We start from the raw sequence: 20,104 nt of genomic DNA, 5'->3' as shown, positions 1-20,104 counted from the left end.
AAAAAAAAAAAAAAAAAAAAAAGTTGTCAGTCTGCGAATATAGCTCAGAGTTCCCCATTATGTACCCCGTTTAAAAAAGTTTAATAAAAGTTGTAATATGAAATTTAGGAATAGATAAAGCTGTTACTTGTATTAAACATGGTTCTAATCTATATGATACACTTACTTACATTTAAAACATTTGTTTTGTTTCTAGGCTCCCGGGGGGCTTTCTGTGAAGTCAGGCCAGATGATAAACGGATTCTGGAATTTTACAGCAAGTTAGGCTGTTTTGAAATTGCAAAAATGGAAGGATTTCCAAAGGATGTGGTTATACTTGGTCGAAGCCTGTGACACTTGTTGGTACTGTGAACTGTCCAAAAGTCCCTTAACTCCACCTTGTGGTTGGTGGTTGAGGTCTTCACACAGTTCAGTGTCTGGAGCGGCAGCAGATCAGCCAGTTGAATTGGAAACAAAGATGACTGTAAAGCGCACCCATCACCTTGTCAGATGCTCACTGGTTGGGAGAAGATAGTATTGCTGCATACCCACCCGGGCAGCTTGCGGTGTGCTCCTCTTTGGGTCTTGTGTTAGGGTCAGGGCCTCTTACGTGGGGCTCTCTAGGGAGAGGTTCTTAAATAAATGGAGTCAGCACTATTTTCTGCATCCAGTGTGGTTGCATTTCTCACCTAAGAGCAACGAAGATCAATCACTCTCTTTACTCTCCTTGGTGTGCTGAATGAAATGTCTCTGTTCTTTGGAGACATGGCTGGAATGAGAAATTTAGTGAGTTTCAATTTGGGCAATTTTTCTGCTTTTTGTAAAGTTCTGGGCAACTGTCTCCTGTAACTGTTGGTTCAGGCCATTGAGCTTTGTTAGGGACAAATGTGCATTTGTTTGTGGCCAAGGCCTAAGTTGACAAACTTGTAAATCTCTGTATATAGATTAGCTGTAACCCAACTGTTCTTTGTTTACTGTTTTATATATTATGTTTTTTTTCCTTTGAAAATGAAAGGTGTTGGTTTAGGATGGCACTTTGAATTATGTAAATCAGTGAATGGTAGATTTCCTTTACATCTGTCCTTTTCTTCCTAAGAATTTTTATTTTTGAAGTGCCTCCCACATAGGGTTAGGGCCATGACTATTTGGGGTATGAGCACCTAACTTCATATGACTCAGATATGTTGGGAAGTGCAGTAACTCCTGGGAATAACCCTCATAGCAGATCCGCATGTAAAATGTTCTGACATTGTCAAGTAAGGATAAGGGGACTGACCAGTGGTCTCCTTTGCCCTTGGAACAGTTGTCATTTAATCGCAAAGACCTGTTAACTACTGGTTTAATTTAATCAGTCTTTAATTCTTGCATGTTTGTATCTAATTTTTAAAAGAAAGAATAAGTATATGTTAACAATATGTATACTTTTTCTTTTAATCAGAGATTCTGAAAACTTCATGTTATTTTAATTTAGATTTGGTGAATTTAAGGGTTTTGAGCATGAAGCTGGCAGATAGTGTCTGCAGGATTATTATTCTTTAATCATGGCTAGCTATCTAGTAACATCATAGATTTTCAACAGTCTTTTGTTACCTTGCTTTCCTCCATAGCTTTTGAACTTTGAGCTGAGGGGGGGGGGGGGAGAAGAGGAAGCTTGAAACATTTTCCTTTCTAGAACTCCAGTGTGAGCTTGTGAGGTAGTCTTTTGTTTAGCACTATATAGAGTGGACCCAGGGAGGCCCAAGAACCAGAGGCCCAAGAGTGTGCTGAAATGTGCCACCTCCTTAGGGTGCGAACCTTTGCTAGGATGTGCTGTGAAACCTAAGTCAAGGTTGGTTTTGAAGGCTGGGGTGAGGGGCAAAATTGTTAACTAGATATTAAGACCGTTTAATGTTCCTTAGCGTTCTGAACCCATCGCAGGCCTCAGTGAGAATTACAAGGTTTTATTCAGAGGGTTCTCAGAGTTTCATACGGAATCAGGAATTGAACAAGTTGCTTTTTGTTGAATGTTGGCTTTCAATAATCAGTTGGGATGATGATCTGGACATGAGTGCAAACATGTCCAGGTCTCTACTACTGTCATCGCTGTAGGAGAAAGTGCTATGCCATCTTCCATGGTTATGAATATTTATTAAGGTTGGAATAACATTTCATTGATTGCTTAGATCACAGCTCAGTTCCTATAGAAAACGAACTGTAAACCTATCTGCAGACCATGCAAGAGGCACAATAAAACTTGAAGTGAATGTGTGCTGTGTTGCTTTTTCTCTGGGTTCTCCTTTCACCCCACCCACACACACCAATATCACATCTCTTGATCCCTTAGGTATCAAGAAGCTATTTCAGTGTAGGCTGGATTGAAGACAGCCCTGCCCTCCTGCCTTCCACAGCAAAGATTTTTCTCAGAAAAGTACATTTGGTTTTGTTTGTTTGTTTGTTTTTTTAAGTAAGTTGCTCAGTTACTACAGGTAAAATTTGTGTGAAGTTGGGGGGTGTCACAGAGTTCCTCTCAGGAACATGGCTTCATCTCCTTAGATAAAGGAATATTGGTGTGTGTGGGTGGGGTGGGTCGCCTAAGAAGAGAGGAGGTTGTACTATGAACGGTAGTTGATCTCCACATCTGAGTTTAGGTCTTGGCTGTCAAGCCTCCAGCATGATCAGGAAGCCTATACTAGAGGAGGCTAATTTGGCGGGGTGGGTAGGAATCCCAGGGGAAAAGTAAAAATGGCTGCTCCGTACCCCGAGTTTACTGAAAAAGGAGATACGAAAGGTTTACACTAACATGTGTATGTATATATCTTCGGGTTGCAAGAAGGGGCTTCAGTGATTGGACGCTATAAGCCCACGTGGAAATTTCTTCTGGGGCCTTGCTACCTGTCCTCGTGGAAGAGGCGACGGCGGCTCTTACCCCGCCTCGTGCGGCGAGCGCGGCTCCTTTAATGGGCGGGGCCGGAACTGGGCTGAGGCGCGGCGTGGGGGGCGGGGCTCTCACGGCCGTTTCAGCATGGCGGCCGGCGCGGCGGCTGCTTTGGCGTTCTTGAACCAAGAGAGCCGAGCTCGGGCTGGGGGCTTCGGGGGCCTGAGGGTCCCGGCCCCGGTCACAATGGACAGTTTCTTCTTCGGTATTGAACGCGGGAGTGGCAGAGTGGTACGGGGCGGGTGAGGCGTGGCCGAGGAAGGCGGCTGGGCGCCGTGGGTGTGGGCCGAAGGCTCCTCGCTCGCTCGCCCTAACCGGTTCTTCCCGAGTGGGATGCCCGTCCACGTGTTCTGGGCGAGCAAGCGATCGGTCTCCCCGCCGCGGCACATGGCCGGGTGGAGGGGACAGCGGAGTTTGTGGAGCGCCCTCGCGCGCTGTCCCCTCCACGCGTGTACCCAGGCGACACTCGCTGGCTCTTGCAGGTTGTGAGCTCTCCGGCCACACCCGCTCCTTCACTTTCAAGGTTGAGGAGGAGGATGACACGGAGCACGTGCTGGCGTTGAACATGGTAAGGGGCCGCAGAGGGAGTTGGAGATGCGGGAGGTGGAGGGGGCTAGCGGACACTCCGCCTGTCGCCCCTCTCCTCCACCCTCTGGTCCCCGCATCCGGTGCCACTGGGGCTAGGCCGATTTTAGGGTAAGACGCCATGGCTTTGGTGTCAGCCCTCCATCACTTGAGACGCTGAGGTTCTGCCTGCCTTGCAGCTGTGCCTTACCGAGGGGGCCAAGGACGAGTGTAATGTGGTGGAAGTTGTGGCCCGGGATCACGACAATCAGGAGATCGCAGTTCCTGTGGCCAACCTCAGGTTGTCTTGCCAACCCATGGTGAGTTGGAGCCGTTCATTCCTCTCGGAGTCTGGTGGGACTGAGAACTATAGTATTGTTCTCCCAAGTGGGTGGGCCAGCACGGCTCAGCCCGTCCTTCTCGTCTTCCAGCTCAGTGTGGATGATTTCCAGCTCCAGCCACCTGTCACCTTCCGCCTCAAGTCCGGTTCTGGCCCTGTTCGGATCACTGGCCGGCATCAGATCGGTGAGAACCGTGGGCCCTCTCCACTCGCGACTTAGCGCAGCCTCATCTCCCAGTGTGTGCCGCATCTCAGGCCGTGGTTCCAGTATTCTGTGCCTCCCACTGCCTCCTTCAGGCCTGGGAACTTGCTGTACCCTGTCTGCCCCCCGGAGTCCAGCTCCAGCGAGATGGGTGGGCTCTTTTCCATCTAGACTTGGGGACTCTGGGAGATGAGGTTCCCTGTCAGCCTAGCAGCTGAATGAGTGGCTCTGTCTAACCATGTGTATCCACCAGTTTGTATAAACAACGACCTTTCTGAAGAAGAAAGTGATGATGAGAGCGAAGAAGATGGAATTAAGCTGTGTGGCATCCTTCCTGCCAAGAAGCACAGGGGCAGGCCCTAGCCCCCTGGTGAGTGTGTGGGTGGAGGGTGGGCTGGGGAGGTGGGATTCCCGCAGGAGCTGGGAAGTTTAGGGGCAGCAGGTGAGGAGGAAGACTCTGACTTCATTCTTGCTTTTCTCAGATCAGGTAACTGCTTGCTACAGGTGCCATGCTCCGTATGTTCCTGGACAAGTTCAAGAATAGTTTTCTCGCTGAAGAGAATAGGGGGTGGGAGGGAGGGAGGGAGGGATGGGCTGTGGGTCCTGAGGCTTCCCTTTTCTATTGGGGTGGAATGACCTTTGAACACCTCTTCTGACCCACCTAACCCAGATTCAGNCCCCAGCACTGCAAAAAAAAAAAAAAAAAAAGAACATGAAGTTCAGAACACATTTTTAACACTTTGTACTTTTTTTGATAAGTATCTAAATAAAGTGGTGTACGGTTGTTTTGCAATCCTTGTGTGGCCTTTTCAATGCTGAGGTGACATTTCCCCAGGGACCACCAGGTGGCACTGTGGCTGCACAAAGGCTGACCTAGCTCTCGGGCCGGTGAGATGTGGGATCCGATTCCCCAAGGCTTTGGGCCAAAGCAGGCCTAAGTTCCTCAGCCTTGCTGCAGAGGGACCTCTCATTCCAGCCTGTTCCGTGTTCCTGCAGGTGGGGGAGGGCCGTCACAGGAGGTTATCGGCTTCCAAACAAGGGGTCTGGGCCTCTGTCAGCACTCAGGCTGATGGGCAGGGGACAGATAAGTGGGTTTAAGAAACCTGAGGAATGCATCTCGAGCCCCATGAGGGGCTCGGCCCAGGGAGAGGGCCTGGGAGGGGTGGGGACCAGTCTCTGCTCCTTTGGTCTTTTGACGTAGGTTCAGTAGAGCAGGGCCCTTAGAAACCTGATTCCCAGGGCCAGATGGAGGGAACTGGCCAGATTGGGTGACAGGGAAACCAGAATCCGGGTGGCCTGGCATATGGGGGCAGAAAGAGCCCCTGGGACTGAACCTCGGCTGAGGGGTTACCCCCCCCCCTCCGCCCCCAGCACTCTGCCATACTGTCTTATCCCTAGACCGAGGTGGTTCTTGGGCCTGGCTACTGTTATGCCGGGAAGAGAAGAAGGGGTTGCTTGTGTGAGGACTGTGCACCCCGGGGTCAGCAGTTCAGCAGTGTTGATGGGTGGGGATGGGTGGGGATCAGTGTCCTACAAACAAACAAAAGGTTACTTCCCCAGACAAGCTGAAGATGGACAGAGACCAGGGCCTGAGATTCACACCAGCTGACCAACAAGTAGGGGGCTGGTTTGAGTTCAGGCCGTTAACTTCAAGAGTGTCCCCTACAGTAGAGAAAGCGGTACCTAACCCAGGTGTGGTAGCACAGGAGACAAGAAAATAAGGAGCTGGTGTCCCGCTTGGGCTTCATGGGGTAGGGGCTCCTCCTGACTGTACAAGTGTACCCCCATCTATGCGAGGAATTAAGGGTAAGTTTTCAGACTCCCTTTTACTCAAGTGAAAGATGCCTGTCTGTGTTTCAGGGGTCAGGGTCGCGGGTGCCTTTTCTAGAGTCCGGGACCTTATCTCCAGGTGTTTCCACCACGGCCCTGGCTAGGAGCCATTAGCAGAGGATCGAATGGGAGGGGAAGGTGGAACTGGCGCCCTCTGGTGGGCGTGTTTAAAACTGCTCGTGGTCGTACCGCTCTATGTGGGCTCATTAATAGCTAAATTTAAGGCAGGATAGGAGGGAATAAGTCACTTAAGTTTTGAGTGCGTATGTGTTTTCATTCACACGAAGCGCCCATGCTAGAGGAGAGGAGTTAGTTGGGGGCATTCACTTTTCCTGCCTCCTTTCGGCTCCTGCCGCCAACTCTTTCTTACGTGCGTGCGTGCGTTAAGTGCGGCCATCTCCGGAAACCTTCCAAACTCACTCGCCTAGCCCACGCTCATACTCCCCCACCATCAGTGTACCCCCTGTGACTCCACTGATCGCCCATTGTATTTCTAGCCTGTTTTCCTGGCGGGGTGGACGTCGAGCACAGCCCTGCCCGCAGTGGGAGCCCAATCCACATTTGCCTTCTAGTTCAGGAGTTTTCCCAGCCTCTTGCGGCGCCGTGCAGACAGACCTGGGAATTGTTTTTTCCTTCTTTCCAGATCACACCTTTTCGGGATAGCCCTTTTCTGCACTCTCGGCACACAACAGGAGTGCTACCAATTATCTGGCCTCAGAGAACTTGCGAGGTGTAGGCATAGGATGGTGTCTGGACAATGCTGAAAGAAGGGCAATCCGATACGGGGTAGGGGGACAGACAGGAAGGACGGCAGCTTTCTGACTTGGTTCGAAGCGGCTAACGCAGTTGCAGAGATTTGCATTTGAACCATCCTGACAGAGTCTGTGTCACTTTGAACGCTGGGCACTGGAGGCGCGCAAGGCTGTGACCTGCAGGCATGGTGGCCTGGGTGTGGATCTGAGGGGCGAGTTTGGGTCCTGGCGACCGCATGTTTGCAGAGAGGGCCGTTTGTGTTGGCAAAGTGTGTGTGTTTGTGTTTGCAGGAGGGAGTGTGTGCATGTGTGTGTTTGTGTTTGCGGAGTGTGGGGGCGGCAGGGAAAGGTGGCCAGGCTGTCACTCAGAGATCAGGATGACAGGCGCTCCCTCATCTAGGCGCGGGAGCTCTGATTGCAGATTCGAGGAAACAAAATAGCAATTGTAATTACGGGGCTTTGATAAGATAAAGGAAGGAGGGAGCTGGCCGGGAGGCAGGCTAGCCAGGGAGGGAGGGAGAGCGGCCTGCGGGAGCCTGATGGCACATTTGCATCTGTCAGTCACCGCCTGCTCTGGGTGCCCACTGTGGGGGAGGCACATCTATCCTCGCCCCCCTCCCAAAGACAGGAAATTTTGGGGAGACCAGAAGGATCCTGAAGAGCTAGGTGAAGCTCTACTGAATCCATGGGAGTTTTCACATGTAAAAGAATTCAGTCTCTCAGAAGTAGGAAGCAGAGTTCAAATGGAGTAAAACCCAGACCTGGGACCTTTGTGGTGGTGGTGGTGGTGGGGGGGGGGGGGCGCTGGTGTCCACTGAGGGTGAGGGAGTTGATTCACAGATGGTGAATCAATAAGGTTCAGCTCTGGAGGATCCCTAACCCTGTTACAACTCAGGTGCTCTGCCCCCCCCCCCCACACACACACCCACACACCTGGGAGGAACTAAACCCCAGGATCTACTGACAGATCGCTTCCTGATCCCTACCTGTGTCTTGTGACTCAAACTTATTTCCGTGTCCACAGTGAAGAGAGGGCCCTTCCTTTTCCAGGGGAGCCCATCCTTCGCTTTCCATCTGTTTAGGCATTTACTCGTTGATACACTCAAGAATAAACACTCCTGAATATCTCCTATGCTCCACATATGAAGTAAACATGTGAAAACAGAGAAAGCAAGGGCTTGGCCCTTGGACACTGGAGTCCCCCTACCCCATTTCTCCCTTCATGGGCCCACTCTCCAGTGGGACTGAAAAGAGCTATTGCCTGCCAAATCATTGACAGATAAAAGCTACCATCGGTTGGCAGGTGAAGCCAAATCTCCTTGAGAAGTCACCAAAGGTGGAAGATAGTCTAATGGCTCAGTCAGGTGTCCCCCACCCATCCATCCATCCATCCATCCATCCATCCATCCATCCATTCATCCATCCAACACTACCTGCAGAGCTATGATGCCCAGCTCTGCCCTGAGCTTCAATCCTTGGGCCTGTAAGACATTCCTCCCTCACCTCCAGGTCTGGGTGGATCAAAACAGCCGGGAACAGAATTTGTGAGGAGAGTCACCTATGGGCTTGGGAAGTCTACTCTGAGGAGGGCTGAGACTGTCTCCTTGGAACCAGTTCTTCTCTATATTGCTCAGCACTTGAAGGGCTGAGATGGACTCCCCTGACCTTGTATATATTACTCCGTGTTTGCATTTGCAAGATGGGACGCAGAAAAGGGGGCAACAGGCCGAACCGGATGTGGACTGACAAGGGCCTGCTTGCCTCTCTTTAGCCTACAAAGACTTTCTGGGGCCACCTCAAACCCCTAGTTCTACCCCGGAGGCACAGAGGATCAGTAGAGAGGAGACTGTGGATGAAGGCAGCACTGGGTGGTACATCCACGGAGCCACCTGGTCTTCAAAAATACCTGGCCTGGGAAATCTCTGCCTACCCAGGTTGTGCCTACGGTAACAAAATAGTGGCTCAGGGTCCCCAGAAGCCCTATGGAGAAAGCAATAGGGCGATGGGCTTGGAAAGGCTTACAAAAGTCTCTGCCTTCTCAGCAGCACCTCCCTCTTCCAAGTGACACAAGACACCAGGTACCTGCTCAAGGAAAACCTGGAACTCAGAAGGGGAAAGGCTAGGCAGCTTGGGTCTGTGTCCTGAATGTTGCTGAACGTAGTTATTTTTGCCCCTGCTAATTGCTCAGAAGCAGTGACTGTGGGTCCTTCAGAGACCCCTGAGCTCTTACCACATAGACGCCTCAAGGTTCCTCTTAAGTTTTATAGACTAGTGCAGTTGGATGGGGACCGACAGGAGCAAGGCTGAAGGTGATAATGGGGTGGCAAGGGGTATTTCTCCCTCCCAGAGCCTCTTTGGAGACTGTGAGACAGGAAACCAGCGGGGTTGGGTTTTTAGAAAGGTGAAGGCACTGGGTTCCAGCGGCGCCCAAGGGGACGCTCAGCACCGGGGCCCAGTTCACTCTGTTAGCTGCCGGCTCCCAAGAGGGGCGCGTGCGACCGCAGCACACATTGGGCGACCCAGAGACCTTCGAGGAGGCCAGAGATAAGCAGACCCGACCCTAAGCAGATCAACAGTCCTGCAGGACTCAAGCGTACGGGACCCCACCAAACATGTCCCAGACGCCCCCCAATCCCTGGACGATCCCGCCCCCGGAACGCTGGAAGAGACAGGCAAGGGTAGTGGGAGGCGCCCACACCAGCCGCCCCCGCCTCTCCCGCGGGTCCCTAGACCCCTCCCCTGGGCCAGACCCCCCAATCCCTGCTCTGCCCGCCGCCCCGCCCCCGGCCGCCCCGCCCCCGCCCCGGGCGGCGACCCGGCCCCAGCGCCCAGCCGGGGGTGCGGGCTCCGGCCGCCCGCCCCGCGCTCCCCCCTCGCGGCCGGTGCGGCGCCCCCCGCCCCTGCCCTCCCCCTCCCTTCCCACCTCCCCACCCACCCCACAGGCCCGTTACCCTCCCGCCTGCTCCGGCTCCTGAGCAGCCAGCGGCCACCGGCTCCGGCAGCGGCGCAGAGGGGTTCGGCGCGCGCGGCGAGCACGACATTCCACGGGACCCGCCGAGCCGCGTCGGGATAGCCGCTGGCCTCCCGCACCCCGACCTTCCTCGGCCTCCGCACCTTCGGCTTGTCCCCCCGCGGCCTCCAGTGGGACAGCGTGACCCCGCTCGGGCTCTCGGTGCTCCCGGGGCCGCGCGCCATGGGCAGCCCCCGCTCCGCGCTGAGCTGCCTGTGAGTACCGCGGTCGCCCCCGCGTCCCCGTCGGCCAGCGCCCGCCGAGTCCTCTCCGCTCACCCCGCGCCTCTTTCCTGCCCGCTTTTGTCTCCCACAGGCTGTTGCACTTGCTGGTTCTCTGCCTCCAAGCCCAGGTAAGGAGCGCTGCGCAGAAGCGGGGGCCGGGCGCGGGGGACCCAGCTGACACTCTCGGGCAGGGACACGAGGACCGACCCTTCGGCCAGCGCAGCAGGGCTGGAAAGAACTTTACAAATCCAGCCCCAAACTACCCCGAGGAGGGATCTAAGGAACAGAGAGACAGTGTCCTGCCTAAAGTCACACAGCGAGTGAGTGGAGAGACTAGAACCCAAGGGTCTTGAGCCCAGCGACTCTCAAAGGCGCGCTGGCCAGTTCGGGTGGATGGGAAGGCTACCTGTAGCCACACCTTGCCTCCTAGGAAGGCGGGAGCCGGAGTCAGCGGGTGCCCCTTGTCAAGGGTAGTTGGGATGTAGTTGCAGCGAATATCCTCGCCGCTGCTCTCTGGGGAGACCTGTGGCCGGTTTGGGCCAACGATCGTGTTAACCTAGGCCCTTTGCATTCTCAACATTTGCTCCGTAAATTTGTCTTTATAAATGTCACGGGTCGGGTAGCGTTGCCTCGCTACTTAAAAGCACCCTGCTCCTCTAGGAAGGCCCGGGCGGGGGGCCTGCGCTGGGCAGGGAGCCCACTTCCCTGCTCCGAGCTGGCCGGGAGCCCCAGGGTGTTTCCCAACAGGTGGGTCCAGACTCCCTCATTCCTGGGTTCATCCATCCATCCTGGGCTGGGTCTGCGCGACTTCCCCGAGGGGGTTGGTGGCCTGAGCCGGCATGTTGTGGGGATGCCCCCAGTCCCCGCTGGCTGCCTGGCGCGGCGGGAGGGGGGTACAAGGGCAATGGGGACCAACTCGGGGCCCCTGGGCGGAGTAGCGTTATAATGGCGTGCTGTGTATTTTTCAATTTCCTAAAGGTAACTGTTCAGTCCTCACCTAATTTTACACAGCATGTGAGGGAGCAGAGCCTGGTGACGGATCAGCTCAGCCGCCGCCTCATCCGGACCTACCAGCTCTACAGCCGCACCAGCGGGAAGCACGTGCAGGTCCTGGCCAACAAGCGCATCAACGCCATGGCAGAAGACGGAGACCCCTTCGGTAAGGTGCATTCCGGGACCCTGGAGAGGAGAGGTAGCTTGGACCTCGCCGCTCCTTGCCAGCCCCAGCTACATCAGCCAGAAAGGCCTGCGGGCTCTCCACCTGAGAAGGGAAGGAGTTAAGACGAAAAGGTGCCTTGGGGTCAGCTGGAGAGAATAGTGGGGAAGGTACCCTGGGGAGGACAAGGCTAACAGGTGCCCTCTCTTCCCTGCTCCGCAAATGAATGAATCCAGGAGTCTCCCTTACAATCTTCACACACCTCTACCCGGCTGCAGGTGGAGGCAGAGGGTTCAGAGGAGAGGCCCAAATTTAAGGGGAGTTCTTGAAAGAGGATATGTCGCCAGGACCCACAAAAGGAAAGTGGGAAAAAGAAAGTAGAGAAATTCCCCCAGTTCGCCCAGTTTGCCCAGTTTGATAAAGGGAGATAACTGCTAACTGATCAGAAGGGTCAATTGCACAGGGAGGCTCGGCCTGCAAGTTAGACTCCGGGCTCCACTGTGGATACCCCAGGGGGCTGAGTCGGCTGGCGGCTCCCCGTAGGGCTGCTGAGTACAGGGAGCTACTGGGGCAGGGGCTGAGAACTGATTGATTTCTACAACATTCAATATTCTTGTCTTGAAATGGGACCAATTTCCAGACTCCTTGGATGTACCACAAGGAAGCCAAAACCCTCAGGGTGGCTGGTGTTGTTTTTAGAGAGTGGAATATTGTAAGTTTAAAAACCTTTAAATAATGACCAACTTAAGCGAGCATGAAAGGAGAAAGGAAAACTCTATTAAAATGTAATAAAAAGGTGAGGCATTTTAAGAGCTAAGAAGAAAAATGGAGAATGATATAAAACAGAAAAGGAACCAGGCTTTTTCTTTTTCAGATGTAGAGTTTGAAAGGAGTTGCAAGTCTGTAAATGTTAAAAGAGAGAGAGAGAGAGAGAGAGGCTCAGGATTGTTCTCTGCGAATCTCTGGAGAGACCCCCGCGTCTGGCAGAGCGATTAAAACTCTTCTTTCACCTTTTTTTAACATTTCCTGAATACTTTCTCCTCTTCTCGAGCCAGTTTTGGGGGATCGAGTATGTCTCGCTGCATTTTTTTTCAGCATCGACGTAGCTGAATTCCCTTCAAAGCTAGAGGAGGAGACATAATTTTCCTGGGATAAATCTGTCACTGGGGTGGAAGAATAGGTTCGAAAATGTTAAGCTTTCCAAAAGCCTGCTTGGGAAAGTCTCTGTAAACTACACGGCCAGGCTCCCCTGATTGATCAGAGGAGACCAGAGTGGGGGGGGACTCTTTGGGTGGGGGTGGGGGCAGCCTGCCTGGTGGCCGAGCTCCCCCCGCTGGGCTGGCAGAGCTGGCCTTCAGGCCCTTTGTCCCTCCAAATTGGCTGCTTGCTGCCCTTCTGGGCTTCCCAACAAGAAAAAGGAAAGAATGCCGGGCTCCTCCAGAGTTTACTCTACTGGAGCAAATGGCCTAGCATCCTTGGGTTTTGGGGTGGGAAGGAGAAACTAGGCTGGCAGTGATGATCCTCAGGCATCAGCAGGGTCAGATGCCCACTTATTTTCTTCAGACCCAGACGAGGCTCTCAGGATTCCTTGGTCTCTGCCTGTATGGCAGAAATTTGAGTCTGAGGCTCCAAAAGCCCATAAAAGAGGCATTAAGGCATATGGACTGAAGAGAGCAGAGGAGAGGTCCCACCCAATTGCTGTGTTAGGACCCAAAAAATGGGCAGAGGTACCCATTCTGCAATATGACACTTGGCTGCAATCCCCAGAGCAGCCATTGCTTCTTGCTCTACAAAGCAGGCAAGAGAGGAGTGAACAGTTTACCCGGACAGGTGATCAGGAGGAGAGGTGTACAGTTGTACCTCCCAGCTGACTTGGGTACAGACTGAGGACTTCAGCTTCTGGGGTCTCACTTTTGTGTCTCAGTGAAATAGGCGGTCAGAGGCGAGGCAGTGAGGACTTCACTGATGGCCCTGGTGCCCCCTTTACCCCTGGTATTGGTTATCTATAGAGAGAGCCACATGTCAAGATAGAATTGCTTTCTCAAGGAGGAAAGGGTCTGGGCTTTGTAGTGGGGCAGGCAGGAGATTCGGTCTCTTCTGCCCTGACATCTAATTCAGCTATCTCTCTCTTCTGAGGAACAGCCTCTAAGAGAGCAATTATATAAAGAGGTGGTCAGGACCTGCTTCTGGGGCAAGTTGGCTGTCCTATGCAAACAGGAAGTAGAGGAGGGCACAGCCCAAGCTTATACCACCTCTGAAAGCTCTGGCCAGTGCCTGAGAAACCCTGCTATAAGGGAGGCGAAGGATAGAAGACGATGAGTTGTTGGAGGCTGCGTGTTGGAGCTGGACTCTCAAGATTGTGAGGCAGGGAGAGGGACCAGACAGAGTCTGGTTCCAGAAAAGGCTGTGTGCTAAAGTCAGCGTGTAGGGAGAAACACCCTCTTCCTCCTCTTCTCTGATTCTCTTATTTTAAATTCTATATGTGGTGTGTGTGTGCGTGTGCGTGCGTGCATGTGTGCTCATGCAGGTGCCCACAGAGGGTATTTGATCCCCTAGAAATGGAGTTTCAGGCAGTTGTGAACCACCCTATGCAGGTCCTGAAAACTGAACGCTGGTCCTCTCTACAGGAGCAGTATGCTGAGCCATTTCTCCAACCCTGCTCTGTCACTTCTTGCAGAGCAGGGCTGCCTAAGGGGAGAAGGCTGGCCCGGGCTGGTAATTAGAACTGCCTGGGAAGGGACAGAGCAGGATATTTTTTACCTTTAGCTTCATGATAGGAGGTCACCACTGTTCCCGGATGTCCTTAATGGTCTGTGGGGTAGGAGCTCACGATATTCTAAGTTGGAAAGCTATTCAGAGATCTCTCTCCAATAGCTATGAAATCTACACAGCTTAATTTTTACTTGGCACTTCGACCTTAAAAAAAAAACCAAAAGTTTCTGGCATGAAAAGGGGTCTAAGGGAACGGAGATTTGATGCAGCCAAACATTTCTCTGAAACTTATCCTGGAAACTGTCATTTGTCTCAGACTCTTTGTAAGCCCAGAGGTGGAGTCTCAGGTCCTGAAAAGAGACTATCTTATGGCTATCCAACACATTGCAAATGAGCTGGGCTGGACCCTGGGCTTTCTGTTCCTTCCCCCTGGAGCAACTGTACCAGGGATAGGACACATCCTTGGATCCCACTGAGGTAAAGCTGTAGAACATAGAGGCCATAGACGTACTGACTGTCCATCCCATAACTTCCCTGACAGCGAAGCTCATTGTGGAGACCGATACTTTTGGAAGCAGAGTCCGAGTTCGCGGGGCAGAGACAGGTCTCTACATCTGCATGAACAAGAAGGGGAAGCTAATTGCCAAGGTGAGCTCCAGGAGGGAAGTGGGCCTTGAGAGGTGGGTGGACTGCCTGAGCCTCTCTTGTACACTTTAATCCCAAGAAGGTCGGTGGAGAGGCACGGTACCTTGGTTACCGCAGGGCTTGCCCAATGATTAGACGAAGGAGTAAGAGAGAAAGAAACAACCAGAGAGAGTAAAACCTATGAAGATGAAGGCTAGGGAAGGGGTTGGGGGTGGTGATGGCAAATTCCATATATCTTTTTAACAAATCGCCAAATTGCTTTGCTATTATGTCCAATTACATGGTACCAGCATTTGGAATGTTCAGTAAGCCGCAGGCCCAGCCCCTCGGCCTAGCTCTGAAATGGCCCCATTAGTCACGGCTCCTCTCGAGTCTCGAGCTCCTCACTTCCTAGGCTTCTGGGCTTGGGCCTCAGAGTGCCTTCTAGGCTTCCCCTCCCCCGCATAGGGTGTCTGTCTTGGGGGCTGATCCTAAGTCCAGAGATGCTGGAGGGTTTTTTTTTTGGGGGGGGGGCAGGTGGAGAAACTCCCGGAGCCCAGGCCAGATTGGTGGGCAGTAGGCCAGAACAGGCAGGCTTTGGGCCCCTCTGCCTCGGGCCCAGCCCCTCCGTGGAGAGCCATGTGTCACTGCTGCCCAGGAGGACAGGAAGTTGCCGGGTGGGCTGTGGGTTTGTGAGGGATTAGAGAGCGGGTGCCCGGGTAGGGGGTGGGGCCGGGCTCAGGCTCCCCTCGCCATCTGCTGGGGTGCCCACCTGCTGTCTGGGGCCGCTGGCCCTCTGCCTCACAAGGAGGGAGGCTCCATAACACCTCGTCTGCCCCCCTCACCCCCCCCCCCCCCCCCCCCCCCCCCCCCCCCAACTACCTGCAGAGCAACGGCAAAGGCAAGGACTGCGTGTTCACAGAGATCGTGCTGGAGAACAACTACACGGCGCTGCAGAACGCCAAGTACGAGGGCTGGTACATGGCCTTTACCCGCAAGGGCCGGCCCCGCAAGGGCTCCAAGACGCGCCAGCATCAGCGCGAGGTGCACTTCATGAAGCGCCTGCCGCGGGGCCACCACACCACCGAGCAGAGCCTGCGCTTCGAGTTCCTTAACTACCCGCCCTTCACGCGCAGCCTGCGCGGCAGCCAGAGGACTTGGGCCCCGGAGCCCCGATAGGCGCTCGCCCAGCTCCTCCCCGCCCGGCCGGCCGCGGAATCCAGCGGGAGCTCGGCGGCACAGCGAAGGGGAGGGGCTGGGGAGCTGCCTTCTAGTTGTGCATATTGTTTGCTGTTGGGTTTTTTGTTTTTGTTTTTTTTGTTTTTTAAACAAAAGAGAGGCTCTATTTTTGTATTCCACTGGCTGTGGTGTCTGTCTTCTTAGCTCTCGGGAAAAGCCCACTGGTGACCTAAGACTGGGTTCCTCTGGGGTTTCCTGGGGTGGAGGTCTGGCAAACTTCTCCTGAAATCCCAGGATTGGCAGGGCACCTGGCCAGGCCAACCAGGGCTACTCTGTACCCCAGGCAGGGGTAGAGAGAAAGAAAAAAAAAAAAAAGATTAGGCCTAGGTCAGTCCTTTAGGGGAATGGGTGTCAGTGAAGGTGGTTGTGTACCAGTTACTATTAAATGACTGAAACGCTTATTTAACTTGCATATTAGAAATGTGTGCTGGAGATTGAGTCCTGCCAGGAATAGCCCCTTCCCACGGTGCTGTCCCAACTGCAGGTCCAAGGCCACCCTCCATCTAAGGACCTGCTTGCCAGTTTTCCTCTTTATTCCAATGAAAGGGTTTTGTGGGGAAGATGGGTAGGCAGACAGAAAGATTCTGAGCTGGCCCTGGGTCTTAGATGGGGACCACCTTGTTCTGCTAACACTTCCCAAGCCCAGGGCCTGAATGAAGAACACACTGGAGCCCTCTGTGGGTGACAGGTTGGGATCTCTTGGCTCTGTAGCTCTAATCTGGATGGGTAACAGGACAGAGACCATAGGACTGATTAGAGTCTATAGAATCTGACTTCAAAAGCTGAAGAGCAATTGCCCAGTGTCCAAAGGTTTGGGGGTGGGTCTAGGCTGGTTGACACGGGGCTGAATCAACTTTGCCATGGCTATGAACAGAAAGTGCCAGGCTCATGTGCTCCTGAAAAACTGAAGGCACTGTTGTCCTTGAAGAGGCCAACCTGGAGGACCTGGGCCTTCAGGAGAAAGAGCTAGGCCTATATAGGCAAGAGTGGAAGAGAGGCTTATGGGATGAATACCACGCCATACCAAAGGCTGCTCAGAAGCAGTGCTCCTGTGCCCAGAGCTGGCCCACTCTTCACTGCAGGCCTTCCATGCTGGCTGTTCCTATAGCCCAGCTACTAGGACAATCTGGAAACTTCTTCCTTGTAGGCCTTTTTGGCACCTCGCTTGGCATGGGTTGAGGCAGCCAAAGGCTTCCTAGCTCTGGGGGCATTCCAGATCTGTTCTAGCCCAAGGCTCAGTGGAAAGCCTGAAGCAAGAGGTTGGGCATCCTCAGGCCCCGTCTACTCATCCCAGGGCCTCTGGGTAGAGTGTGGTTCTTGGGGTTGGGGCGGGGACAGGAGGGAGTCTGGGGAAGGGGCTTCAAGCTAGCTGTCTTCCAGAGTCCCCAGTACCCAGTGCCTTGTCCTCTGCTCCCCTCCCCCTTTAATTAATTCTGGGTGAGCAGCCTGGCTTTATTGTGCGAGGAGCTGGGGTCTCACTGTGGGAAAAGTCACACCTTCTGAGCAGCTTCTGATGCCATGCAAATGAAGAGACCGTCCAGGAAACGCTTTCATCTGCACGGTCGCCTGTCCAGCCCCCAGCCCAGTAATTACCCACATGTCATTTGTTTGAGAGCAATTCCTGGGGAAAGCCACAGGGTGGGAGGGAGTGGGGGGGGGATGTGATGGAATGTCAGGCTCTTCGCCTGTGATCCTGGCTACAAAGTGAGGCCTGGCTGGGCCAAGGGTGGTCAGTGGCTAGGCCAAAGCTGTGCTAGGGACATCTTCAGAGGTACCTGGTGAAATTGGGGTATGGTCACATCTAGGTAGGAGAGGTGAGCAGGAGAGAGGGTCAGACCTGCCTTCTACAAAGGGAAGAGATGCCCTACAGGGCAGAGGCCAGCGAGGTGGGCAGGAGGGTGGGAATCTGCCTGAGGCTTGGGGAAGGAGCAGATTCGAGTAGGCCTCCAGGCCAGGGACCCATGGGAGCAGAGCAGAGAGCAGTAGGGCCGGAGCACCCAGCAATTTGTTTATCTTCGAGTTGCTGCCTCCACAGAGCCCTCACTAATGGGGTTTTACAGCCCACTCAAGCTGCAACTGGCCAAGAATCAATCATTACCGTACTTAGTGGTTTGATAGTTAACAGCCTGAACTGAAGCCAAACTGGTTGTTAACTGTGATAACAACTGATTTCAAGGGGTTATTGCCGGCCCAATATGCTTAGCCATTTATTTTGGGGAAAACAAGCAGGGAGCTGTGGCAAGGCCCAGAAAGGGAGGAGGACTGGGCTTCTCCTCAGCCAAAAGGCAGACCACTCTGTCCCTGGGTCAGCTAGACAAGCTGCCTCGGGCTCTCGCCCTTCTGTCCTTACCAAGTCCTGCTTGGATTCTTCTTTCTCACTTGGCCATTTTCTATCAAATGGTGTCTGGTGGAGCCTGGGGCTGGCATCAGCTTCATTGTGTGGCCTCCAAGCCTTGAACTCCTCCTCCAAGTGCCTCTCAGACATTGTGTCTCTAGTGCGCTCTCATGATGCCCTCACAGGGAGAAGCCCAGCTCAGTGGTCAGGCCTCTCCTCAGCAGGTTGGGCTAGACCCTTGCTCATCCTGACCCTGGGATGCGCAGAGCCATGCCAAGTCTGAATCAGAAACTTGAGTTTCATTTCAAAGCCACCAAAGACCCAACCCAGGTCTTGGCTAGAAGGAATGAAGAAATGAGTGAGGGCTCTCTTCTCCCATAGCTCCTGTCCACCCACCCTGCTCTCTGTGACACTGCACGGGCTTGAACACCGCTGTGCAAAGGACCTCGCTCTCTCCAGATGGATAACCGGTGGCTCAGAAGTCAAAGCTAGGATATTTCCAGGTCTAGGCTGGCTCTTGAGGACTGTAGGTCTCCTCCTGATACTGTTCATTCATTCAGTAAATATTTACTGAGTGCCTGATTCTGTTCTGGGCAGATGAGACAGAGCAGGAAGTTAAAAACAAAACAAAACAAAAAAACCCGAAATCCCCATTGTTTTCTGCTCAGCTGCTTGAGGGAGGCAGGAGGGGGCACAACCAACAGGACAGAGCGTATCAGACACAGCGTCAGCGTCAGAGACAGCAATGAGTGTGAAGGGTGCCGGCTGGCGTAAACAGCGTGATCACAGCGTGATCAAAGAAGGCCTTGCTGAGAGCTTCGTGTTTGAACAGACACCTGTTGGGGCGAGGCTCTCAGATGGGGGGGGGCACCCAGGTAGAGGAACAGCTAGCTCAAAAACTAGAGGGGACTAGAGAGATCAGTGGGGCTGGAACAAAGGTTAGGGGAGACCTCCGGAGCTGGGGCTGAGGAGTGTGTTCAGGGGGCTGGAATAGCAAGTTGATAACCACGTGATGGCGAGGAACCCAGCGGAGGGCAGATCATACAGGGGCCACTTTGGCTTAGCCTTGCGGAGGTGAGGTGGCACCCCATTGTGAGGTTACAACAGCACAGCGACACGATGTGAAGGCAGGGATGTGAAGATTGCCCTGGCTGCTGTGTGTTAAGTAGAGAGACTGTGGGGGGCAAGGGAGACAGTTACAAAGCGACAGAGAGAAGCTAAGTGATTGATAATAGTGGATTGGGAGAGGTGAGAAGCGATTGGAATTTGCTGTTTTTTTTTTTTTTTTTTTCGCTTTTTTTTTTTTTTTTTTTTTTTTGTGGTAGGGGTTTTTTTGATATTATCTTTTTTTTTTTTTTTTTTCCGTTTTTTTTTTTTTGTTTTGTTTTGGGGAGGGGCAGGTAGCAACTGCAGGGTCTGCAGGTGGGTTTGGCTTTGGTTTGGGTAGGAAGAGAAGGTGGCTAGGGATGCCTGGAAGGCTTGAGCAACTGAAAGTGCCCACCAGGGAGGTGCTGAGGTGGTTTGCAGAGAAGATTCCAGGTGGGGGCCTGTTTACAGGGAGGCTCTGGAGTTTGTGTTTGGACATGTGATGTTTAGGGAGCCTTCTTGCATCTGGAATTCCAGGGTGAGGTCTCAGTCTTGTGCGTTGAACACACAGCTCAAAGCCAGGAGACAGAATGGAGTCTTAGGGTGTGCGGGGGACTAAAGGAGTAAAGACCCCATTTGGAGTCTTAAGCCTCAGAGTGGAGGGGAGAGGGAACACAGACAAAGATGGAGGAAGTGTGGCCTGTGGGATAGTAGGAACCCCAGGAGACTGGACGCACTGCTGCAGCAGGAGAAGGGGCCCTGGCAGAGCCTGGAGTTTAAGGGTCCATTAGCAGCTTCTTCTTCCCCTACCGACCAAACCCAGAGACAGGAAGTCTCCAAAACCAAAAAATCCTTCATCCAGAGCCTCCCGGATTCTTCCCACAAACTGACTTCTGCTTCACCCAGTAGGTCCTGCTGGCTTCGCTTCCAGAACATTCTCTTGTCCGGTCCATCCAATAGCTTGTCAGTGGCTACTACCCTGCTCCAAGCCACCTCTACTTTTTCTTTTTCTTTTCTTTTCTTTTCTTTTCTTTTCTTTTCTTTTCTTTTCTCTTCTCTTCTCTTCTCTTCTCTTCTCTTCTCTTCTCTTCTCTTCTCTTCTCTTCTCTTCTCTCCTCTCCTCCCCTCCCCTCCTCC

At 53.3% G+C, this 20,104-nt stretch overlaps 3 protein-coding genes across 7 annotated transcripts in view; all 3 read left to right on the top strand.

The window, feature by feature from the left end:
• The window catches only part of Oga (O-GlcNAcase), a 34,485-nt gene extending 32,263 nt beyond the window's left edge, over window positions 1–2,222 (top strand). The window contains exon 17 of the mRNA XM_021151373.2: window positions 197–2,222. Coding sequence (XP_021007032.1) covers window positions 197–333 — 137 coding nt within the window. The 3' untranslated portion in view covers window positions 334–2,222. The remainder of the gene's footprint in view (window positions 1–196) is intronic.
• A 734-nt stretch (window positions 2,223–2,956) lies between these two features.
• Npm3 (nucleophosmin/nucleoplasmin 3) lies at window positions 2,957–4,792 on the top strand. Its single transcript, XM_021152052.1, has 6 exons — window positions 2,957–3,098; window positions 3,376–3,461; window positions 3,658–3,777; window positions 3,889–3,982; window positions 4,253–4,369; window positions 4,482–4,792. The coding sequence occupies exons 1-5, from the start codon at window positions 2,981–2,983 to the stop codon at window positions 4,360–4,362; spliced, it is 528 nt and encodes a 175-aa protein (XP_021007711.1). The 5' UTR covers window positions 2,957–2,980; the 3' UTR covers window positions 4,363–4,369; window positions 4,482–4,792.
• A 4,766-nt stretch (window positions 4,793–9,558) lies between these two features.
• Window positions 9,559–15,665, top strand: Fgf8 (fibroblast growth factor 8). 5 transcript variants are annotated; one of them, XM_021151918.2, is made up of 6 exons: window positions 9,559–9,806; window positions 9,907–9,943; window positions 10,476–10,562; window positions 10,794–10,974; window positions 14,225–14,331; window positions 15,196–15,665. In XM_021151918.2, the coding sequence occupies exons 1-6, from the start codon at window positions 9,775–9,777 to the stop codon at window positions 15,484–15,486; spliced, it is 735 nt and encodes a 244-aa protein (XP_021007577.1). In that variant the 5' UTR covers window positions 9,559–9,774; the 3' UTR covers window positions 15,487–15,665. The 5 variants fall into 5 exon arrangements, with proteins under 5 accessions (XP_021007577.1, XP_021007578.1, XP_021007580.1 ...); XM_021151919.2 differs by having other exon boundaries at window positions 10,827–10,974; window positions 15,196–15,643; XM_021151921.2 differs by lacking the exon at window positions 10,476–10,562 and having other exon boundaries at window positions 10,827–10,974.
• Window positions 15,666–20,104: the final 4,439 nt, after the last annotated feature.

The sequence above is a fragment of the Mus caroli genome, chromosome 19 (genome assembly GCF_900094665.2).
Source record: "Mus caroli chromosome 19, CAROLI_EIJ_v1.1, whole genome shotgun sequence".
NCBI classification, from domain to species: domain Eukaryota; kingdom Metazoa; phylum Chordata; class Mammalia; order Rodentia; family Muridae; genus Mus; species Mus caroli.
Note: the sequence above shows the minus strand (reverse complement) of the source record. Positions and strands in the feature narration are given on the sequence as shown.

Excerpts from the sequence above, each read along its gene's own strand:
- Npm3 (XM_021152052.1), top strand. The coding sequence starts at position 2,981 with ATGGCGGCCGGCGCGGCGGCTGCTTTGGCGTTCTTGAACCAAGAGAGC. Across the intron at positions 3,099-3,375 it reads AATGGACAGTTTCTTCTTCG|GTTGTGAGCTCTCCGGCCAC; the intron begins GTATTGAACGCG and ends TGGCTCTTGCAG. Across the intron at positions 3,983-4,252 it reads CACTGGCCGGCATCAGATCG|TTTGTATAAACAACGACCTT; the intron begins GTGAGAACCGTG and ends TGTATCCACCAG.
- Fgf8 (XM_021151917.1), top strand. The coding sequence starts at position 9,775 with ATGGGCAGCCCCCGCTCCGCGCTGAGCTGCCT. Across the intron at positions 9,807-9,906 it reads CGCTCCGCGCTGAGCTGCCT|GCTGTTGCACTTGCTGGTTC; the intron begins GTGAGTACCGCG and ends TGTCTCCCACAG. Across the intron at positions 10,136-10,826 it reads TGCCTAAAGTCACACAGCGA|CATGTGAGGGAGCAGAGCCT; the intron begins GTGAGTGGAGAG and ends AATTTTACACAG.